Source organism: Antechinus flavipes, chromosome 3 (assembly GCF_016432865.1).
Source record: "Antechinus flavipes isolate AdamAnt ecotype Samford, QLD, Australia chromosome 3, AdamAnt_v2, whole genome shotgun sequence".
Lineage (NCBI taxonomy): Eukaryota > Metazoa > Chordata > Mammalia > Dasyuromorphia > Dasyuridae > Antechinus > Antechinus flavipes.
The window spans coordinates 228,714,258-228,737,106 of NC_067400.1; the positions used below are offsets into that span (position 1 = coordinate 228,714,258).

Sequence of the window (22,849 nt, forward strand, 5' to 3'; positions counted from 1 at the left end):
GAGTTGTGGCCATGGAGGGGAGAACTTCTGGGCCATGTACTCTAAACTCTGGCAAAGAATCTAGCAAAGATATTGTTTGCTTTGTTTGTTTTGTGTGTTTGGTTAAGATTGTACTAAGAACCCAATCTCTTAGAGTTATTTTGATCTATTTGTTCTAAGTAAAAATTATCTTTAAGAGATCAATGTACTTTTTAACCCATAGTTGAAATAAATAGTTGCATGTGTTTGTGATTTATTGGGTTTATTTATATGCTGAGATTCATTTTTGCCAAGGTTTTAAGATTTTAGAAACCAGTTTTGTTGGATAATTCCAGGGAATAAAGTCCTTGACCTACATGCTTTCTTTCATATGAAAAACATAACTGTTTTTCAGATAGTTACTTAAGGATTAAGATAGCTGTTGAATACACAAATTAGGGCCAAACATACAATATTTGCTTCTTTTGGGCTTCCTATATGGACTGAAAATATAATGTGTTAATGATAATCTCTTGCTTTTTTAATAATTTTTTTGCTCTGTATATATTTTTTGCATTTGAGTTCTTTTCTTTTTTTATTATAATTTTTATTGACAGAACATATGTATGGGTAATTTTTTACATTATCCCTTTACTCACTTCTGTTCTGACTTTTCCCTTCCCTTCCTCCACCCCCTCCCCTAAATGGCAGGCAGTCTTATACATGTTAAATATGTTATAGTATATCCTAGATACAATATATGTGTGCAAAACTGTACATTTCTCTTGTTGCACAAGAAGAATTGGATTCAGAAGGTAAAAATAACCTGGGAAGAAGAACAAAAATACAAGCAGTCCAAATTCATTTCTCAGTGTTCCTTCTCTGGGTGTAGCTGATTCTGTCCATCATTGATCAATTGGAACTGAATGGGATCTTCTCTTTGTTAAAGATATCCACTTCCATCAGAATACATCCTCATACAGTATTGTTGTTGAAGTGTATAATGATCTCTTGGTTCTGCTCATTTCACTCAGCATCAATTCATGTAAGTCTTTCCAAGCCTCTCATATAGATATGATCTTTCTGGTCATTTCTTACAGAACAGTAATATTCCATAACATTCATAAACCACAATTTACCCAACCATTCTCCAATTGATGGGCATTCATTCATTTTCCAGTTTATAGTCACTACAAAAAGGGCTGCCACAAACATTTTTACCCATACAGGGACCTGCATTCCCTTCTTTAGTATCTCTTTGGAATATAAGCCCAGTAGAAACACTGCTGGATTTTAACTTTTTGGACATAATTCCAGATTGCTCTCCAGAATGGTTGTATTCGTTCACAATTCGTTCACCAACAATACATCAGTGTCCCAGTTTTCCCACATCCCCTTCAACATTCATCATTATTTTTTTCTGTCATCTTAGCTAATCTGACAGATGTGTAATGGTATCTCAAAGTTGTCTTAATTTGCATTTCTCTGATCAGTAGTGATTTGGAATACTTTCATATGCGTGGAAATAGTTTCAATTTCATCCTCTGAAAATTGTCTGTTCATATCCTTTGACCATTTATCAACTGGAGAATGCCTTGATTTCTTATAAATTAGAGTCAATTATCTATATATTTGGAAATGAGGCCTTTATCAAAACCTTTAACTGTAAAAATATTTTCTCAGTTTATTGCTTTCCTTTTCATCTTGTTTGCATTAGTTTTGTTTGTACAAAGACTTTTTAATTTGATATAATCAAAATTTTCTATTTTGTGATTAATAATGATCTCTTGTTCTTCTTTGGTCACAAATTCCTTCCTCCTCACAAGTCTGTGTTCCTCTAATTTATTTATAATCTCGTTCTTTATGCCTAAATCATGGACTCATTTTGATCTTATCTTGGTGTATGGTGTTACGTGTGGGTCCATGCCTAGTTTCTGCCAGAGTATGTTCTTTTCTAAACCAATCCCTCTCCAAACATCCTTAATTCAGTTGAAAGCACCATTACTTTCTCTCCTCCAGGTTTATAAGTTTGGAGTCAACTTGACTCTTGTATTCTTATAATTCCCCATATTTTATTAGTTGTTCTCTTGATTTTATTCTCATATTTGTCTCTTTCTCTACACCTACACAACTTCCAGTTTAAGTGAGGTGTCCAGAGTATTGTCAGTGGAACTGAGAAGACTTTGAGATTGAATCCTAAATCAGGTGCTTTTTAGCTTTGTGATAGATAAGTCACATTGTAAAGACAATTAAACCTCAGTTTCCTCCCCTGAAATTTACAGGGTTATTGTGAGGATTAAATGAGTATGTAAATTAGTCTGCAAACCATAGAGTTATATAAATGTTAATTATCATCATCATCATCATCATCACCTATAGCATGGACATCTGTTTGTTTTTTTTTCTTTCTTCAAAGTGTTGTTTTTCTAGTTCTCCAAACATAGCACTGCTGTAATATTCCTTCCTATAAAATTGAAAACCCTGGTTGCTAAGCAAAAATTATACAATGATTTTAAGACATTAGTATATCATGCACTATGCTAAACTTTAATATAAAGAAAGATAACCTTCCCCCAGAAAAATTAAATTTTATTGTTTTCGTTCTCAAGAAACTACTTTTTAATTCTACATTGCTGTCAAAAGAATCTTCCTGAACAAATTTAAATTATGGTAACTGGGGGGGCAGCTACGTGTTACAGTAGATAGAGCACCAGCCCTGCAGTCAGGAGGACTTGAGTTCAAATCTGATCCTAGGCACTTAACATTTCCTAGCTGTGCAACCTGGGCAAGTCACTCAACTTCAATTGCCTCAGGGGAAAAAAAAATTATGGTAACTGATTACTTCAATTGAATTCAACAAACATTTTAATAAATGTCAAAACATGCTAAGAATTGAGAATTCCAAGATAAAGCAAAACAGTCCTTGTCTTCATTGAGTTTATATTCCACAGGAGCAAAGGATCTCTAATCTGTGATTTAGAATCCATGATTAGATTTTAAGTACATGAACTTAGATGAGGAAAAAAATTACACTTATTTTCATTAATTTCTGGTTTTCTTTGTAATCCTATTCACTTAAAAATATTGGTCTGAGTAATGGTATATGGACTTCACTACATTGTTAAAGGGGTCCATGACACAAAAGGCTAAGAACCTTTGTACACAATGGCATGTGTACACTTCAAATAAGGAACATAAAGTACATGTAAAGTGTAATTGGGATATAGAAAACATTAATAGCAAGAAAATTGGGAAAGGTTTCATACAGGAAGATGCACTTGAATGAAACATTGAAAAGGGGTATAGAGTCCAAGAGGATTATTATGAGCAATGAAAGGATTCTTGGCTTGGACAATCTACTAAAAGCATGAAGATGGGTGGTATTCTGTGTTGTACAGGGATCAGAAGACGAGCTTAAATGAAAAGTAGCATGTAAGAGAAGAATATTACTCTGGAAATATAAGTTGAACCAATATTATGCTGGGCTTTGGATGCCAGGGAAGAAATTTTTTTTTATTCTAGAGTCAATATGGAACCACTAAACAATTTTAAGTAGGGAAATAACATACTAATGACTATACTTCAAGAAGTTAGCTTTAGAAGTATAGAAGAGTTTTTAGGCTAGGCTGCTAAAGCCCAGATAGAGTGTCACTCACTAATGGGTCAAAGACAGGAGACCAAGTAAAGTGAGTAGAACAATCAAAAAGAAAAGAGATTTATTAGTTCACTAAAAAAGGCAGATCACTAGTTTTAGCTTCAGTCTCTTCAGGAAATTATATTTGGTTACATAACTATATGGTAGGTCAGGATTTAGCCAATAATCAGTATTTTTTTGGCATTTATTTTTATTTTTTGTAAATTTTTAAAAATTTTAAACAGATGCAAAATGAGAAAAGAAAAAAAATTATCATGTTCACAGCAGACCATAGGAGAGGATTCAATAAAAAACAAATTTCCTTCTCAAGAAAATCTATATAATACTCCACATGTGTGTGTGTGTGTATATATATATATAATATATATATATATATATATATATATATATATATAGTTCCCATTATTGATTTAAGGTTCCAGCACTACTTGCCTTTGCCTTATTAGTTTTTTATGTATCAGTTTTTCCTTTTATGCCTCATTTGTATGAGATAATTACTCTTTTTTTCTCTCCCTATAGAGTTTTATTTATTTAAAAGTCAATCCATCATACTCAGCTCAGCTAATACCTTTGTTTCAAACTACCCAAATAATGATGACAATTGTAAGAATACTGCTTTGTATATTTTCACATATACAAAGTAAACAATTTACCTTATGGAGTCACTTATAACTGATTTTTAATGTTATCTTTCTCCTGACTGTTATATATTGAATTTTCACTTAAGTTCTGAGGGTTTTGTCACAAAACCCTGAAAATCTTTTAATTCATTAAATGTCTATTTTTCCCCCTGAATGATACTTAACTTTGTTGTTTTTTGCTTTTTATTTTTTGCTTTTTTCCTCATTGTTTTCCCCTTTTGATTTGATTTTTTTTTCTCAGCATGATGAATGTGGAGATATATTTAGAAGAATTGCATATGTTTAATTTACAATGGATTGCTTGCTGCCTTGGGGAGGAGAGGAAAGAGAGAGAGAGAAATATTTGAAACACAAGGTTTTGCAAAGGTTAATGTTACATGTATTTGGTAAAATAAAATATCAATGGGAAAAGCAAAACAAAAAAAAATTCTTTTTTTTCTTGTTGCTTCCAATGTTTTCTCCTTACCCTGAGAGCTTTGAAACTTGGTTATGATATTCCTATAAGTTGTCTTGCTGGGATATCTTTCAGGTAGTGATCAGTGGTTTTTTTTTTTTTTTCTTCTATTTCTCCTTTGCCTTCTTGTTCTAGAATTTTGGGGCATTTTTCTTGATAATTTCTTGTAATATTCTATCAAGATTTTTTAATCATGATTTTCAGGTAGTCCAACTATTTTTCTCTTCAACCTGTTCTCCAGATCACTTGTTTTTTCTGATGAGATGTTTCATTTTCTTGTCTGTTGTTTCATTCTTTTGATTTTATGACTTCTTGGTGTATTAGAATATTTGCTTCCCCTTGTCCAATTCTAATTTTCAAGGAATTATTCTTTTTCTTATGTTTTTGATTTTTTATTTTCAGTTTCACAATTTTCTGGATTGCTTTTTTCCTCTTCTAATTTTTAATTAATCTTTCTTATTTGATTTGTAAAGTCCTTTTTAAGGTTTTCCAAGAATTCTTTGTTCTTAATTTATTTGTATTTCTCATTTAAAAAGGAGTGGCTTTTGCTTAAAAGCTCCATTATCTTCTCTATCCCCATAATAACTATATATAGTTGGGCTCTTTCTCTTTTGCTTACTCATTTTTATTTATTTTTTGTTTCATTCATTCTTCACAGCTATTAGCATAATCAAGTTGTAATCCTGAGATATGGAGAATGATGCCCTGAGTCTCAGGTCTTTCTTACTGTTATTTTCTGAGGTCTGTTCTAAAACTCAATCTTGGGTTCTCCTCTTCACTCCTAATATGCAGTTAGACACACTGTCCTGCAAATGACCTTGTTCTCTGCAGTCCCTCCGATAGCTGCAAACTATAGCTGTCCTGGAACTGAAACCAGGGACTCTGCGCTCTTCCATAAGTGATCATAGCTAATACTGTCCCTGCTCCTTACTACTGCACTCACCGTGTATGTGCTAGCTCCTTTTCCCTGCAGCCACAGCCTGGGACTCATCTGTGTCCCAGTTGTGCTTGGGGTCTCTAAACAGAGGAAAATTTTTCAATACTTTCCTACTCAGTTGTCAGACACCACACTGTCACAGAGATGAGTTTCTAAGGATGAGGCCTTCCTAACCTAGCTGCCCCAAGGGCTTGTTGTTTGTTGATTCCAGAGTTGACTTAGAGGTATATAAAATTCACTCAGGTTCAACCTCTGTCCCTAGAGATCAGGTCTTATCTGGGATTTTCTCAGACTGGTTTAAGAGGACCACTACTTTACCCTGTGTTTATTTCTGCTACTCTGAAGTGACATTCTGTCTTCTTTTTGTGAAGGAAATTTGGAAAGCCAAAAATTTTCTGACCTGCTCTGTCATCTTTCCAGAATCCTCTCTCATCCTCTGGCATTTAACTGGACCAAGGGGATATTGTTCTGTCACACAAGGAAAGATGATTATTCTTGATTCTCCATAAAGGAAGGCTCAGCAGTTTGTGATTCACCTGCTTGCTCATCCAGGCTATTGGTGGTCATATCCTGGATTGTGGTTCTTGCAAACAATTGCCTGAAAAGCTCCTCCCAGGGGAAAAAAAAAAAAGATGAGTTTCCTATGTTTGTCATATAATGTCCCTAAAATGACATGTATTTTCTTTCTCCATAGTTCCTACCCGGAGAATGGATTGGAGGGATAGAAGAACCAGGGAGATCAGTTATATAGATACTGCAACAGCCACAATAAGAAGTGATGGTGGCCTGGATTAGGGTGATGACCGTTAATGAATGGGAAAAGGGGTGGAGATGACAGATGTGGAAACAGAACTGAAAGATTTGGGAAAGGTTTGAACATGGGGTATGAGGGAGATCAGAATCCAAAGTTATTCCAAAGTTAGAAACCTGGGAGACTAGAAAGATGGTAATGCTTTGAACAGAAAAAGAGAAGTAAAGAAGAATTATGGCAATTACCAAGTTTTATTTTGGACATGTTAAGTTTGAGATCACTCAAAGGCAATGCAAAAAAGTGAGAACATTGAGGAAAGAATCTTGAAGGAAATTCTCAGGGAGTAGGAGGAATAAAAAAGAGCCACTGAAGGAGATATGTGGAATAGTTTAGAAACCCTTTGGGAGTTTGGGAGAGAATTCTCAAATTTGAAAGTCAGAGGAACCAAGAAGAAGGGTAATCTACTATAGATGTGTCAAACCCATGGAGACAGACAAGATGCTACAAAACCTGGATTAAGATGTAAATGGAAAATATTTAATCAAATAAATAAAAACAACATCAATAATACTAGTTTATGATTTGTGATTTTCTAAGTGATATGAGTCAGCGAGGAAATGTAATAGACCACTTGTCCTAGAGTCAGGAAGACCGGAGTTCAAATCTAACCTGAGAAATTTATTATGTGTTTCCCTGAGCAAGTCACTTAATCCTATTTGTCTTGGTTTTCTTATCTATAAAATGAGCTGGAGAAGGAAATGATTAACTACTCTAATTTGTCAAGAAAACCCCAAATAGGGTCACTAAGAATCAGATATGATTGAAATGAGGAACAACAGGAAGTCAATATGCAGTCAGAAGTTTCTGTTTGATTTTGACTTTGCTAATCCACGTTAAATACTGAAGATGTCAAAGATGAGAGCACTGATAAAGTTACTGGAACCAAACAAGCAATATATTTTATTACATTAGTAAATCTAATGCTGTATTTTACCTATGTAGGGAAAGATTCCAAAAAAGCTTCCTTGATACTTGGGACTGCATTCATATAAGGCAGTTTATAATTTAAGATTACAAATAGCCTTGGCAAACTGAATTTCCATTGGGATAAGGATCATGAACCTTAAGTAGACTGCAATGCTTTCATTAAGAATTCTCAACAGTTCTTAAAAGAAGTTGTGGGGATCCTTGATGTCCCCCCGCCACTTGTCCAATACTTCCACATTATCCAGGCAAACATCACAAATTCAAAGATAGAATGTTCTTTTGGGATGAATGGCAATCAAGGGAAGAATTCTGTTCTCTTCCAGAGGGTTTTTTTTCCTTTTCTAAAATCTGATTTTATTTGTGAACTTAGAATATAATAATAGTCATCATTTACATAGTGCAAAGGGATTTATAGATGTTATGTCATTTCATTCTCAATGGTACCCACCAAATGAAGTAACAAATTTTAATAATCTGTAACTTTTCTACATTTTTGTAGTATAGTTACTAGTATACAGAAGAGACTTTGGACTTATCTTCTCAGGTCATAGGTCCAGTTTCCAAAGTGAAGTTGGCTACATCTTGGAGTTCTAAGGATACCCCTGATTGTTGAGGATTTCTTTCTAATGTTGTGAGCTTGAGTCCTTATTACAATGTGTTCTAGTTATTGATCCAGTAATTAGTTCCCCAACAACATTTAACTAACACCATTTAGCTTTTTAAATGTCATATTATCAATAAATATACCATTTTTATGGTTCTTGTTTTAACAAGAACAAAAGTACCAACATTTCTTCTATTTATTCTATCATGTTGGTTCCTGAAGAGAATGGAATAAGGTTGACTTCAATCTTGTGCCTTTAAAAGTCAGAAGAGTAAGCTGCCAGAGATCAGGTGATTGGAGTTCATGCCAGGGGTGATGATGGGCAGTTGTTGCAAAGCATTTTTCCCACTTCCAATGATGGAATAGCTAATGGATGATTTGCTCTCTCTTGGCTACTCATGCTCCACTGCTACATAGAGTCAAGAAGGTCATATAGGGTCTTGTTCAATAGATTTGGCTACCTATCATCACTCACCTCTGCCAGCTTACTCTTTCAACTTTCGAAATTTACCAAATCAAAATCAACTTCTCCACCTAAGGCACGAAGGAATAGACTCAATTGACAGAACCCACAGAGGGTCATTTGTCCATGGCTTCATGTGAGTGGAGAGATAGTTGGCACTAGCTTTCTTCTTCCAAATGAGGTAATATTAATAAAGTATTTAACCCAGTCCCTGGCGTGTAATAAGTGCTACTTATTCCCTTCTTTTCCCCTCTCACTCAGAGGTTTTTAGCATTTCTTGCCTCTACATTCCAATGTAGCTGGGCAAGAAGATCTGATTTGTGATGTTTGATGTAATAGCAGAAAGGGTCAAACAGTTAAGACATTTGTCTTCCTCAGAAATACTTTCCACAGACATATTTTAATTCATGTATATCATTGTTTACTATTGAAAGTAAGGTTATTCGTGAGTGCCATTAATTTTTTTTTAATGTGACTCAGCAGCCCCATCCATATTGTCATATTGTTCATGTGAAGATTATCTTTTGGTTTATTCTCATAGATACCCCTTACAGAATAATTTCCTAATCAACCACAACATAATCAATCAACCAGACACCTAGACTGGGAAGTAGGAAAGGAGAGGCTGTGATGGAATTAGTGACAAAGATGCCAAACTTGAGAGGTAGAAGAAAAATGTGAAATTTATCTTACAAAAATTCTCACACCCTTTTTAGTTTTTGTCCAACTTAGGGAACAGGTTTATGTAGAGAAGAAATAATTTTATTTAGTTTTGGTCTGTAAATTGTACATAATTTTCAACAGTGGTCTAAAGCAATTGAAATAATTATGTTTGTATTTTTGTCATATTCATCAGTCTCTTGTTTATGAACAAAGTAATGCCTTTAAAAATTGAATCAGGAAGACATGGGTTTGCATTTCAAGCAGTTGATCAAACTGAAATGGTACATATATTTATGTTTTGAGATTGGGTAGCAATTTGTATTGATGTGTTTGTATTTTAAAACTCAGTATTGTTGGTAATGTGTTTTTCTTTCAAACATAGTAGAGACAGATTTTGGTGTTTAACTTAAAAAATTACTATGCTGGGGGTCAGTGATATAATTGCAATAGCACTAGATTTCTAGTCATGTTAACTCAATTTGTTTGTTGTCCAATTTATAATGTTATTACAGAAGCAGCTAGATAGCTCAGCGGATAGAGCACCATGGACATGTCTCCCTACATCTAATCTGAGAAATTGGATCAAGAAGGAATATTTCATTTGTTAGAAGGAAGAGGCCTCATTAAGAGTCCCAGAAATCCAGAAAATTTAGTGGATTGACTTATGGCATGCTACCTAGAATTCATTTCTCATAATTTCCAACTTAGTAAAGAATAAATGTCAATTATCTCTAGTGACATTTGGTTTTTTAAAGTTTTGTTTTATTTCCAAATGAAAAAGAAACTTGGGTTTGCAAGCTCCAATTCTTTATGTTTAAACGTAAGAAAATCATTTGATGAGTCAATTTTGATTTCTATAAAATAAGAATATTACATTATTTATCTCACACATAGATGGCTGTTGTGATAAAAATATTTTGTAAACTTTAAACTGTTTAACTGTTTAAATGTGAACTATATTTTATTCAAATACACATTAAATCCTCCCTTACAACAAAATTGGATTATGTAGATTTCTGATAGCTTGTAGAAATGACATAATGAGCAGATTAGCTTATTACTCAAGTGGGTAGAAAGATGACAGGAAATAACTGAAGGGAGTAGAAAACAAGATCTCAAATCACTGAAAAAATCTTGAGTGTTGTGATGTTTAAAAATTCTATTCAAATCAAATGATTTGTTAAACTTCAAATAATAAATGGACTAATTTATAAATGAGTATCTTTGCCAGGGGTGATATAGGGGACAAAGGAAAAAAAATTCTCCAAAGTTTATATTTCAACTTGTTAAATAGTTTAATAGTTACTAAGCTTTGTCTATAATCAGATGAGCTGAAGATTAGAGAAGGTTAATTAAACTGAAAGCCTTTTAATAGAGACAGAATTTGGCAGGGGCCAGTGCTCACTGATCATAGATTTACTTGTAGCGTCCTGTGTTTGTTCCTAGAAATCAGAAGCTAATTACAATTGGTCTTGATATAAGAAAATGTTTTTAGATGAGAAATGCTTTTTTGGGGGGAAATTTGGAAAAATTCTCAACCATGAAATTCTTTAGCTTCAATTAGCTTGGACTGTTTCCTCCCCATATAGTCTAGTAGATGTGTGTAAATACAGATACTCTAGTAGTTCTGCAATATTCAAGATGATAAAAAGCCCAGAGAGAAATGTTTAAGCTTTCACTTAGTTTTTAAAAAAACATAAACAATGTTTATATTTTTAAGTTAAAAGATCATTTTTTCCTGTTGTATCTCTATATGCATAACTTGCAGAATATTACCCTATCATTCTGCAATTCAGATTAATACTTTATTTGAAAAGATCAATGATTGTCTTGGTGTGTGCCCATCAAGAGATAAACTGTAACCCCTTCCCTCCTTAATATACTATTAGCAAAAATTACTATTGCATTACCATCCTTTGGCCCAAGATCTATGCCGGGGGTCAGTGATATAATTGCAATAGCACTAGATTTCTAGTCATGTTAACTCAATTTGTTTGTTGTCCAATTTATAATGTTATTACAGAAGCAGCTAGATAGCTCAGCGGATAGAGCACCAGATCTGAAGTCAGGAAGATCTGGGTTCAAATCAACTTCAGATAGATGACCCTGGGTAGATCACTTAACTTGTTTGCCTCAGGATAAGTATCTTCCAGAGTTGTTATGAAGGTACTATTTGTAAAATGCAAACCTACTTCATGCTATCTTCTTCTTCGTGTCCAGTGTCTGAGGCCGGATTTGAACTTAGGTCCTCCTCCTGACTATGGCTTGGTACTCTGTCCACTGCACCATCTAGCTACCCCTGCTATCACTCTTGATATGAAACTGATTCAAACTGCTGCCAAATAAGATTTATTGTAATGTTTTACTTCTCTGCTCAAAAACTATCACTAGCTCTCCATTATATTTCCAAATAATGTATAAATTTTCTGACTATGGCATTCCAAATTAGGGTAGGAGAAATCTTTGTAAGGGTCTTCCACCATGAGGGCTAGCTATGATAGTTTTTCCTTAAGTTTTAGGAAACTTCCTTTAAGTTTTCAATGCTAATCTACCATCAAGCCTAATTTAATTCTGCTTTTCTTCACATATTCTAAGTTTCAGCTAAACTAGAGCCTTCCCTATGCACCTTATCCTTTTCTTTTCTCTCTCTCTGCCTTTCCATGCTGTCTTTAAACAAGAAATGGCCTCTTTCAATTAATTCCCTCTTTGTTGAAATTCCTTACCTTCTTTTAAGTTTAAACCTAGAAGTGAGCTCCACAAAGGTTTCCATGATTCAGGAGGTGTGATGTTGCTTTTTTCCCCCCCTTCTTTTCTCATAAGGGTTTGCTCAGATTTCTCTCCTTTATTCATTGTCTCTCCCTTACAGGAATGTATACACTTAATCTATTGCAAACTCATTGAGAATATGAATTATATCTTATCTATGTTCATAGTTCCCAGTGCCAAGTGCTTTGCACATAATAGTTGTTCAGTTGTTTTCTGGCATGTCTGATTCATTCTTCAGTCATAGCCTTATCTTTGTGAACCCATTTGGGGTTTTCTTGGCAAATATACTGGAGTAGCTTGCCATTTCCTTCTCCAGATCATTTACATACGAGGAATTGAGGAAAACAGGGTTAATGGCTTGCCCAAGGCCACATAGTAAGTCTGAAGTCAGATTTGAACTCAGGAAGATAAGTCTCCCTGACTCTAGCCCCTGCACTTTATCCATTGCACCACCTAGCTTTTAGTAATTATTGAACTGGTTTCCATTTTTTAAAAGTTAATATCATGCCATAATATTATTATTATGCCTAATGTATTTTCATGGGACCAATTAATTAGCAACTATAGCTAGTCCATACCTATACACATCCATATATACATATACATACAAATGTACATATGCACACAAATATAATAAACAATAGTTCCTGATGGTCAGTGACTTGATGCAATAGATAACTGAAGGCTTTTGCAGCTACCAAGTATTAAGAATCTTACCCTGTGCATCTATCTCTGCAAATGATCTTTCTTGTGATCTTAAGCCAATTTTTAATCTTTATAATGAAAATAATCTTTATAAAATGATCCTGAAATATCACAAGGTATATTATAACTTCATTATTATTACTGAAGTTATTAACTTTGAAAAAACCTGTCATGCACAGTAAGTTAATATTTTTAGGAAAATGGTGTTCTTTAATGCTTATAGTATCTTTGTTGATTTAGAAATGATCTCCCACTCACATCTACCTACAATTGAAATAACCTGAGAATCCTTAAGGCTGGCTCTCTTGTCAGAATTGTATATATATGGAGGGGTAGATCATCCCAATTTCTGGTCTGAATCTGCTCTTTTTAAAAATTCAAAGTGCAGTGAGGTATTGCAATGGATAGGGCACTGGGCTTGGAGTCAGGAATACTTAAGTTCAAATATGTCTTCAGAAACTTGACACTTATTAGGCTAGATACTTACCAAACCCTGGGCCAGTCACTTACCCCTTATTGCTTCACCAAAAAAGAAATTAAAATAAAAATTCAAACTATTTTTGAAATCAAATATTTTTGAAAGGCAAAAGAAAGTATAATACAATGCCAGTGTCCAGTGCATTTCTTGTTAAATAATGAGATAATTTGAAAAGACAAGATTGTGAATAAACCACCATTAAAGAAAGTCTGTTAGCAGTTTCATAATTTAATGAAAAAGTATTTGTAAAAAGGGGACATTTGAAAAAGACCGAGTTTATCTTGGAAAATTGAATATATATATATATATATATTATATATATATAGACGTGTATATATGTATACATATACACATATATATATAAAACAAAATGCAAACAAAAAATTAACAAATAATGTTAAGAGGTAATATTTCAAACAACAATTAACCACCAAACACATACAGTAAAAACTAGCAAATACACTTTGGGGACAACACTTGAGAGCTATACAACCAAAGGCTCCTTCATTTACCTAGTAAAATCCTGTAAAAAATATCAAAACTATTTCCCTGACTGGAAATACTTTAGTCATCATCCCCAAAATGGTAAAATATCTGGAATTTGGCTGAAGCACCATTTCTGTGTTAGTTGTTGTTGTTGTTTTCTCCCACATACTCATATCTGAAAGGCATGAAACAACATGGCTGCTTGGCTGACCTCTTAAGTAAAATTTTTCTCAAGGCAGTGCTACCATTATGGTATCATACTAATAAATAGCTAAGGAAAACTCAAAAGAAGATCTCAGGATACTTAGAGTACAAATAAGGGGTAATTAACTTATTCATTCTGAATGACCCATGGCTTAAAAACACAAAGCAGTTTCCATTAAAATAAAATATATGAAACTTAAAATGCCCTACTGCATATTTACATATGGGTACATGCACCCACATGCAAGAAGTATTGTGAAGATGTAATTCAGGAAAGGCAAAGTACAGAAAAATATATATCATGATAATTTTTTTTAAATACCTGAAAAGAAACAGTTGTAAGGATGCAAAGTCAAATGGGGGAAGAAGCAAAGCTGCCAAATTATTTCCCAAGAGAACTGGTCCTGAACTTCCACCACCAAAATAATTGGAATCAAATTAAAAATGAAAATTTGAGTTTGCCTTTAAAAATAAAAACATGGCCTTTAAAAAATATTTATTGATCATTTCTATTGTGCTTTCCCAAACTAAAAGCAAGGGAATACTAAATTAAAGCTACAAAAACAAACAAACAAACAAAAAACCTAGAACTGGCATTTATCACCAGTTATGGCGCCTTTTAAATTAGGTATGCAACATTTTTCTGATTAGAAGAGGGATAAATCCAATGATTATCCCCTGCAATAAAAAGTGTAAGGTGGAAAGATTTGGGATCAGGAAGCCTGCTGTTTCTCAAAAGAAAACAAAGGGCTTTTAGTTTGGGATATTGCTTCCAATCCGAGTTTGATAAGCAGCTTACTATGTCCATATGTGTTCAACATATGCTTACAAATTCTGTTTGGCAATAAAAATGTGCTTCAAAATAAAAGCAAACATACAAAACTGTCAGACGAAATGAATTAAGTCAAGCTTATTATTATTATTATTATTTTTAAATACCAGGTATAAATAGCCCCAAGGGAGATAAGGTCTCATTTGAGGGAGGGTCCTGGCATCCTCCTCCATGATTGCCTCAATTTAAACATCAGAGCATTTTCCTTTAAAGTAGTACCTCTACTTTTGTAAACACTATCCACAAATTAGCCATTTGTACTTGTTAGCTGGGTAACATATTTACAAGTGCATTCCCCAAACAAGCAATCCTATATACAGGCACCAAAAATTAAAGTCCTAGAGGGGCAATATTTACAGAATAAAGCAAGGTACTCTAAAGAGAAACAACCTTTTTGCAAGGGGGTAAAGAAAGAGGCTTATCTAGAGGTCAGTGAGTTTGGCAGCATCCATACTGTTGGTCTTTTGATCTCTACTCTGAAGACAGTTTATAGATTTGCACAGAATTAGAAACTGACACCAGAGCAGGATCTTGGTTTAGTAGTTAGGTACTGCAGGAGCAATAGGAATGTAGTTGTAGTGTCTGCAAAACACACTCTCTTGTAACCCCTTAACAAAAGCAAGGGCTCTTAATTCCTATGGCTACCAGTGGCAACCTGGCACTTCAATTACTTATTGCTAACAATAAGTCTTGCTGAGAACCCGGCATAATGAAAATAGGTTCCTGAAGTAAAAAAGCAAACACAAGTATTTTTGAGCATCCACCATGTGCTCGGCTATTCCTTGTTCTCTCTTTCATGCATGCACACACATTTATCACATACATACGTACATACATACACACATTCCCAATAACAGAACCAAAAACGATTAAAAATCTGCTGACTCCTATATGCCCTTGCAGAAGCTGGGTTTGTGAGTCTTTTTAAAACTGCTGGCCAATTCACTGTTACTTCACCCTTTTCTCATTGCATTTTCTCCTAACATAGGCATTAAATTCTAGAATCCTTTGGTGTCTAGGTTTGCACCAATACACTGGGATTATATAAATGTTGAGTGACCCTTTCAAGTTTCTAATCACCTTTGCACTGAACTGTGAGAAACCACATTTGTTTTATTTCTGCTGCGACAATCTCTTCCAAAATCTTTAGAAGGACTTTCCCTGTCTGAGCTATTTCTTCTTATCCTGACTTGCTCTTTATTCTCATCACTTTCCGCCTCCGAGTCACTAAGTTCCAAATCAGGGCAATACCCGTCATTTTCCTGATATGGTGCTCCTCCTGTCTGATATTCAAGAGTCTGCTTACACCACAAACGCTCCTTGGTGTTAAGTCTTCTTGTTGACTTTTCACAGCATCTGAGGTCTTCTGTGGTCCTCACCAAACTGTTGGTTGCCTCTTTAAAGGACCTATTGAAATGTTCAATGGAAGATTTTCTAAAGCTGCTCTGGCTAGACAAGTGAGAGGAAAGCACAGGCTCTTGTTCATATGGAGTCTGACTAGAATTATCTCTCTGTGTGATATCTCCTGATCTGCTGTTGCCCATCAAGCCATTTGACTTTGCAAATCTAGAATTCTGTTGTATTTTCCCATTCCCAATGGAAGACTGTCCCTGCAGTGCAGCTTGAAGTGCCAAAGGCTTCCCGAGAGATTGCCCACGATGAAATTCAGAAGGCTGGGCTAGACAAGACTCTTTTGCCTCATTCCTAGAATGGCTGAGACTGGCCAGTAGCCCATTACTCCTGCTGTCATGGGAATATCTGGAATAGGATTTCATTCTCATTTCAAATGTCTCCTGGGACATCTGCATACTTTTTTTGTTGTAATTTGGAGCTGAGTTGCTATTTTCATCAGGTGAGAGAGGTCTGTTATTGGTTTTCATTGAGTTGTTTTTGCAATCTCCCAGTGCTGATTTAGGCATTTTTAACTTTAAAGTTATTCTTGGAGGTGGATAAAACAGTGTGTTTTCTAGTGCACTCGTCAGAGGATGTCCTAAGGGGAAAAAAAAGAATCATTTTAATAGTCAATTTACATTACAATCGATATCTTCACAACAGAACAAGTTCATCAATCTATGTATTAAATAACAACAATGATTTTTTTTAAAGGACACATCTTTAGAAGAGATTGACTCATGGTAGCTAGATCAACAGGCTCAAATCTACTCTTAGAAACACCAATGATTACCTATATAATCTTCAAAACTTTCAATTTTCAGTAATTACAGACAAACACAAACACACAGAGCTCTTTTCCCCCTTCTCTCCTTCCTCCCATATTTCTCTTTCTATCATATTTTGAAAAGGAAATCAAGAAAAACATCTTAGCATGTAGGATGCTACAAAAATTATTAGAAATGTCATATACAAATCATCAAACATATTCGAGAAAATATCTCTTCTCTGAACTTTTATTCATTTTAACATATTATTTCACTTTAATTCTTCAAGATAATCTCCTTGCATTGACAGAGATGTACAAGATAGCAAGCAGAACTTAATTTTTTTTTTTGTTTTGTTTTGTTTCTCTCCTTAGGAGTGTAAGCTCCTGGAAAGTAGGAGTAGTCTGTTTTTTTCTATTTACATTTCCAGTGCTTTAGCCTAAAGTCAGCACTTAATAAATGATTTTTCATCTATCCATTCATTGCCACAGCCCTAAAGCCTTAGAAGCTATGTGTTTCTGTACCCAATCTTCTGGCAATATTCTCTTTTAATTAGACTTTGGATGACAGATTTGTCTGTCTGAATGCCAAGTCTTTCCAGTTTGGAAGGATTTACTAAACTTGGACTCCACTGACATAACCTTTGAGACCTAAGTCATCTACTTCTGTTCATGTTCAATGAAACCTATAAAGACTCCATGATTTTAGATGATTAAGACAAATCTCTCATAAAGTCAAATCAAAATCAAATTATTAGGAATATTTTCATTATTTTTAGACTCCCCAAGCTTTGCTAGGAGCTACCAAATGCCTTTTTCAAGCTGGAGGGACTATTTGAGCTCTAATACCCCTGGCTGTTACCATACCATAACCCAAAAACAGTCCAGGGAAAGGTGCAAAATGACAACTTCAAAGATTCCCTGGCAACAATGAGGTATGTTCCTCAACTGCAGAAAGTCTCCACAGTTGGAGACTAATCCACCAGCTGTAAATCCTATAAGAATTCTTTCAGGACTTTAGGTAGTATCCATGTAATTACAAATATTATTATAACAACATGATGAGAGGTAGTATGTAGTGGTGGAAAGAAAACTGGTTTCAGAAAGGAAGACCAGGCTTCAAATCCAGCCTCTTACAAGCTCTCTGGGTAACTCTGGACATCTTCATACTTAGGAAACTTTTAAGACTTTCAGATGCAATATATGAGCTGATCAGCATTAGTAAATGCTGATTTACTATCAGAGGCTCCCTATAAGTCTGACGCAATCACAATACCTGTGGCAATTTCCTGATTAGCAAGCTGGACTTGAAAATTGAAGATCTGTTCATGAACTTTGCTGTGAGACAGTTTCAGCTTCTCTCTCCTGCTGACCATGTAGCAGAGGTTTCTGACCTACAAATCCAATCACCCCCCAAAAGGCAGAGATTTAATTTGTGTTAAGCAGATCTAGCATTTGGAATTACAACAAATATAATTGGGGAGAAATAAAAACATAAGAACAGGCTAGTAAAATACAAACATTGTAAAAATCATATGGAAATAGAAAAAATTAGGAATTTCACACATCAATCATCAAAAAATGCTCCAGAAATTTCCCTTCTCTGAACTTTTATTCATTTCAATATATTATTTCACTTCAATTTTTCAAGGAAATTCCCTTTCATTAACAGAGAAAGATATATACGGTCATAAACAGAACTTAATTTTTAATGTCTTGTCTCTCCCATTTGGAGTATAAACTCCTGAAGATTAGGGGTTGTCTGACTTTTTCTATTTGCATTCTGCTTTAGCACAGTCAGCACTTAACAAGTGCTTTTTCACCCATTCACTCAGTTATTCATTGCCACAGCTCCAAAATCTTAGAAACTATGAGTTTCTATGTCTGAAAACATTTATCATCTGGTGCCCAGTCTTTTGGTAATAAGCTTTTCTTAACTGGTTGTTCCTTGGACAACAGATTTGTGCAACATCATCTATCTCAATTCAAAGCCTTTCCAGCTTGGAAGGACTGAGAGATATTGTACTCTTCTGACACAACCTTTGAGACCTAGGGTCAAATACACACAGAAGTGTACAGGAGCTAGCTCAAATCACTTTGCAAGAGCTGATTATTAAATTTTCAGGGTTTGCATTTATACTTCAAAAATCAGCAAAGGCTATAAATCAGGACTTGATTTATTATTTTAATGATTGGCTAGTTTTAGGAAAGTAATAGAAAAAATGTTAATCATGCAGTTTAAATTTTAAGTGTTGTACCTCCCGCCCCAATGGTTATTAAATATTTACTAGCATATCCCTATTTATACACCATGATGCTAACTTGGATCATACCTCAAATGGAAGCACTTCAGTATCATTCTCATGTGTGCCTGTATTGTCTATGTGACTATATACACAGTATATATACAGTGAGTGTATACACATTTTTACATGCATGTAAAAATATTTACAGAGAAAGCAAAGATTAATTGTTGCCTTACTTTTAAAACTTTTAACATATAACTCAACAGCACTTGGACTAGACAGAGTACAAAGAAGTATTAGATTAGTCAAGAGGTTCCGTATAAAAAGAGTCTGGTTTAGGTTTAGGTGATCAAGCTGGATTAGGTGAAGGATCCATATAGGACAGAAAAGTAGTTTTGGAAATGTGTAAATATTAGCAATATTTTGCTAAATTTTCTCAGGTACATCCTGTCATACCTAATAAATTATTACTGTAGTTGAAACCCAATTTAAGTTTTTTCACAAATATCATAGCTTTGTCAAGATGAAATAGAGCAGAGAATATGTTAAGCTGTAATTTATAGCATTTGGCAAAAAAAAGTCCAAGTTAGATTTAACTTAAAAAGCTGGTTATTGGCCAATGCCCATGCTTTTCTCCCTGAGCTTATGGAAAACCATAAATCAATATACCTTCTTCCTTAGAGTAAGGTAGATTTAACTACTGCCAGTCCCAGCCTTGTTTGGTGAGAGGCAGAGCAAAGGGAGACAATTTCCATAAGGAGGTAAAGGTAAAAGATGTTTGTGTTATTAAGAAGTTAATTTAAAATTGACAGACTTTTTTTTTTTTAATTCTCAAGGATTTTCTAATTTGCTCCCTGGGAGTAAGGCACTTGGGAGGATTGCATTAAATACTTTGTAGCTGTGATTCTCAAAGGTCTAATATAAACTGTCAGATTAGCCAACATGGCAATATATTATCTTGTATGGTTACATTTTTTTGTTATTATGTTCAGTGATAAACCAGCATTTATATAAAGAATTACTGACCACTGAACAGATAAGTAGATTGTCAAGTCTGTCCCCATCTCCATTTTATAATTCCACACATTCAACTTCATTTATCTCAGTAATTTGGTCAAGATCATTAATTTACCTTTACTAAGTAGTAAGACAAAATTTAATTTGACAATATCTGAGGCAAAACTAATGTTGATCTATAGTGTGGTTTTGTTACCATGTTATGGCAGGTACCAAAAGTTTGGATTCAGTCATGTGAAGAATTCACAATGGCTATTCTCTCTGGCAAAAGATAGATTTATTTAGGGGAAGAAGTTATAGAAAAATGAAGGGATACAATAGAGTCTAATAATGATAAAGATGAAATAGAGGGGAGAACATATGAAAAATAAATTTCTCAGTGGAACTCACAATTGCCCAGTAGAAAGGGAACACCTCATGAGGTTAGAGCATACCCTTAGCTAGCAGACTAAATACTGAAAGGGACTTAGCACCCTAAAAAAGTTAGCTATAAGGAGAAGTGGAGTTGAGAAGTTTAATGGAATTAGGAGAGATACCATGTGGCATGGGGGAAGGAGTAGAGAGAAAAACACCACGAGATAGTGCCATGGAAAACTGACCCAAAGGAAGGCATTTCCTTTGCAAAAGTCATGGGTCATAAATTGTTTCATAGGGAAAATTTAGTCTCAGGGTCTTGACATAATTTTGATTTCTAACTGGATTACCTTTAGAGGGTAGGACCAAGGCACTAAACTGATCTCCATTTTCAGAGCCTTTCTCCTACTTGTCTAAGAGATTAATTTTTATCACCTAAAATTGAAGACATCATCAAAACTATCTCAGAATTTCATCTTCAAATTCTAGTGCTATCAATAAGTGGTATCATTTCTCCAAACCATAAATCGCACATTAGAAATTAATAATTTAGTAAATTAAACCCACGATTGGTCTGAAAGAGTGATCTTGGATAAGTAGAGTGAGTGTTTAATTGATTGAACATGACAAAATTTCACAAGTTTAGATAAATGGTGGATTTGGTGTAGAATCTTGAAGGTGTGTTATTTTGACCCATATATACATAGTTCAGGTCCCTGCACCTAGTAGGTACTTAATGAATCATTGATTGATACTAAATACAGCTTTTGGGACTTTTTCCTTACTAGTTAAAACATAAAATAAAACAAAAACAAAAAAAGACCATCTCAGACCTCAACCTTAGCCTGAAATTTTGGTTTCAGAGGAAAGAAAAAAAAGAAAAGGGGGATAATTTAAGGTGTCTCAAAAGTGTTAGGGTAGTGTTAAGCTTTTCAGCTGATTTTAGCTTTAATGGTAAAAGAACATAAAAGAGAATATACCTACAAGTTTGACATGCTGAACTTAGAATCAAGAAGATTTGAGTTCAAATCTAGGTTCAAACACTTTCTAGCTGTGATCCTGGGCAAGTTATTTAACCTCTGCCTGCCTCTGTTTTCTCATCTGTAAAGAATGAGGATAGTAATAGTCTCTACCTCTCAGGGTTGCTGTGAAAATTAAATGAAACAGTACTTGTAAAATGCTTAGCTTGGCACATAGTAAACACGAAATAAATATTAGTTATTATTTTTTATCACTATTATTATTATTATATCATATGTTATTATATAAATAGAATATAGAATGGTATGTAGTTTATCACAATGTAATATAATTTATAATCATAGCAATATTTAGTTAGAGCTACATTATAATTAATAATAATAAATAATATTTGTAAAGCAATTTGTAAACCTTAAGGTATTAAAACAATGACAGCTATGATGGTGGCAGCAGTGGTGGTGGTTATTATAATTCATTGCTGATTTTTTTTTTTACTACTTGTCCAAATTTAACACTGATAAACTATTTTCTTTAGTTTCAGGGAAACAAAAAGGTTATAATAATGCAAAAAGGGACAATATTATAAAAACAATTTAAACTAGAAGAGGCTTATTTTTCTATTGAGCCAAGTATAAAGTTTACTGTTAGCCTTTTACTTACTCTCTCCAGATCCTGTCGCAGATGCATAAACATTCTCATGCGGGTATGGATGCTATCTTCTTTTGGCTGCACTAGGCCATTTTCTTCATCCTCCTTAGGAGGAAATAATGGTTTATTAAAATTACTTTTTCGTTTTAATTTCCAGTAATTGTAGATGAAGTCCACAGCAAGTTTTGGAAGGCCAAGTTCCGCAGCAACATCCTCTACTTTTACCAGAGAGTAGAATTCCTCTTCTAGCTCTCTTAATTTCTGGGCCCGCAGACTGGTTTTCTCACTTTCAATCTGGTTGTGATCACCAGTACTTTGGGAATGATCACTTGCATCAGTCAAAGAGCTCTGCTTGTTTTTGCTATGCTTGAGGCAGTATGACTTGAATTTGACTTCATCCCCTTCATCGAGAATAGTCTTCATTTCTAGGCTATGTTCAAATGCACAGGTAACATGAAAAGCTGTGATACAACTTTTTACAGAGCACTGTGGGAAGAAAGTAAAACTCAATATCATCTGGGGGAAGAGAAAATACACAGGTCTCTTGATAAAACAAAACAAAACAAAACCTAAAGGCTTTCAAGAAGCAAAAGATTCTATTAACACAAAACTGTTCTAAAACCATGCATCCATAACACAAAACTGTTCTAAAACCATGCATCCATAACACAAAACTACCTAGAGAAGTAATCAAACATATCTCTTGAGGAAAAAAAAAAACACCACCAGTCCCAGCAGGATCACCAAAGTAGATTATGACGCTAAAATGTTTGAAATGATAATTAGTAACAATGGCTTATTTTATTGGTTTTTTATATTTGTTTTTTATCCCTACAAAATGGGTCAGTGCCACTTTACAGA

At 34.3% G+C, this 22,849-nt stretch overlaps 1 protein-coding gene and 1 long non-coding RNA gene across 4 annotated transcripts in view; one reads left to right on the forward strand and one right to left on the reverse strand.

The window, feature by feature from the left end:
* LOC127553707 (uncharacterized) overlaps positions 1-22,849 on the forward strand; it is a 55,899-nt gene that overhangs the window by 18,108 nt on the left and 14,942 nt on the right. The window lies entirely within an intron of this gene.
* Positions 14,232-22,849, reverse strand: part of JADE3 (jade family PHD finger 3) — a 162,755-nt gene continuing 154,137 nt past the window's right edge. For both annotated transcript variants that reach the window (XM_051984612.1, XM_051984613.1), the window contains 3 exons: positions 22,001-22,474; positions 18,019-18,136; positions 14,232-16,574 (listed from right to left, as the gene is read on the reverse strand). In XM_051984612.1, coding sequence (XP_051840572.1) covers positions 15,661-16,574; positions 18,019-18,136; positions 22,001-22,474 — 1,506 coding nt within the window. In that variant the 3' untranslated portion in view covers positions 14,232-15,660. The remainder of the gene's footprint in view (positions 16,575-18,018; positions 18,137-22,000; positions 22,475-22,849) is intronic.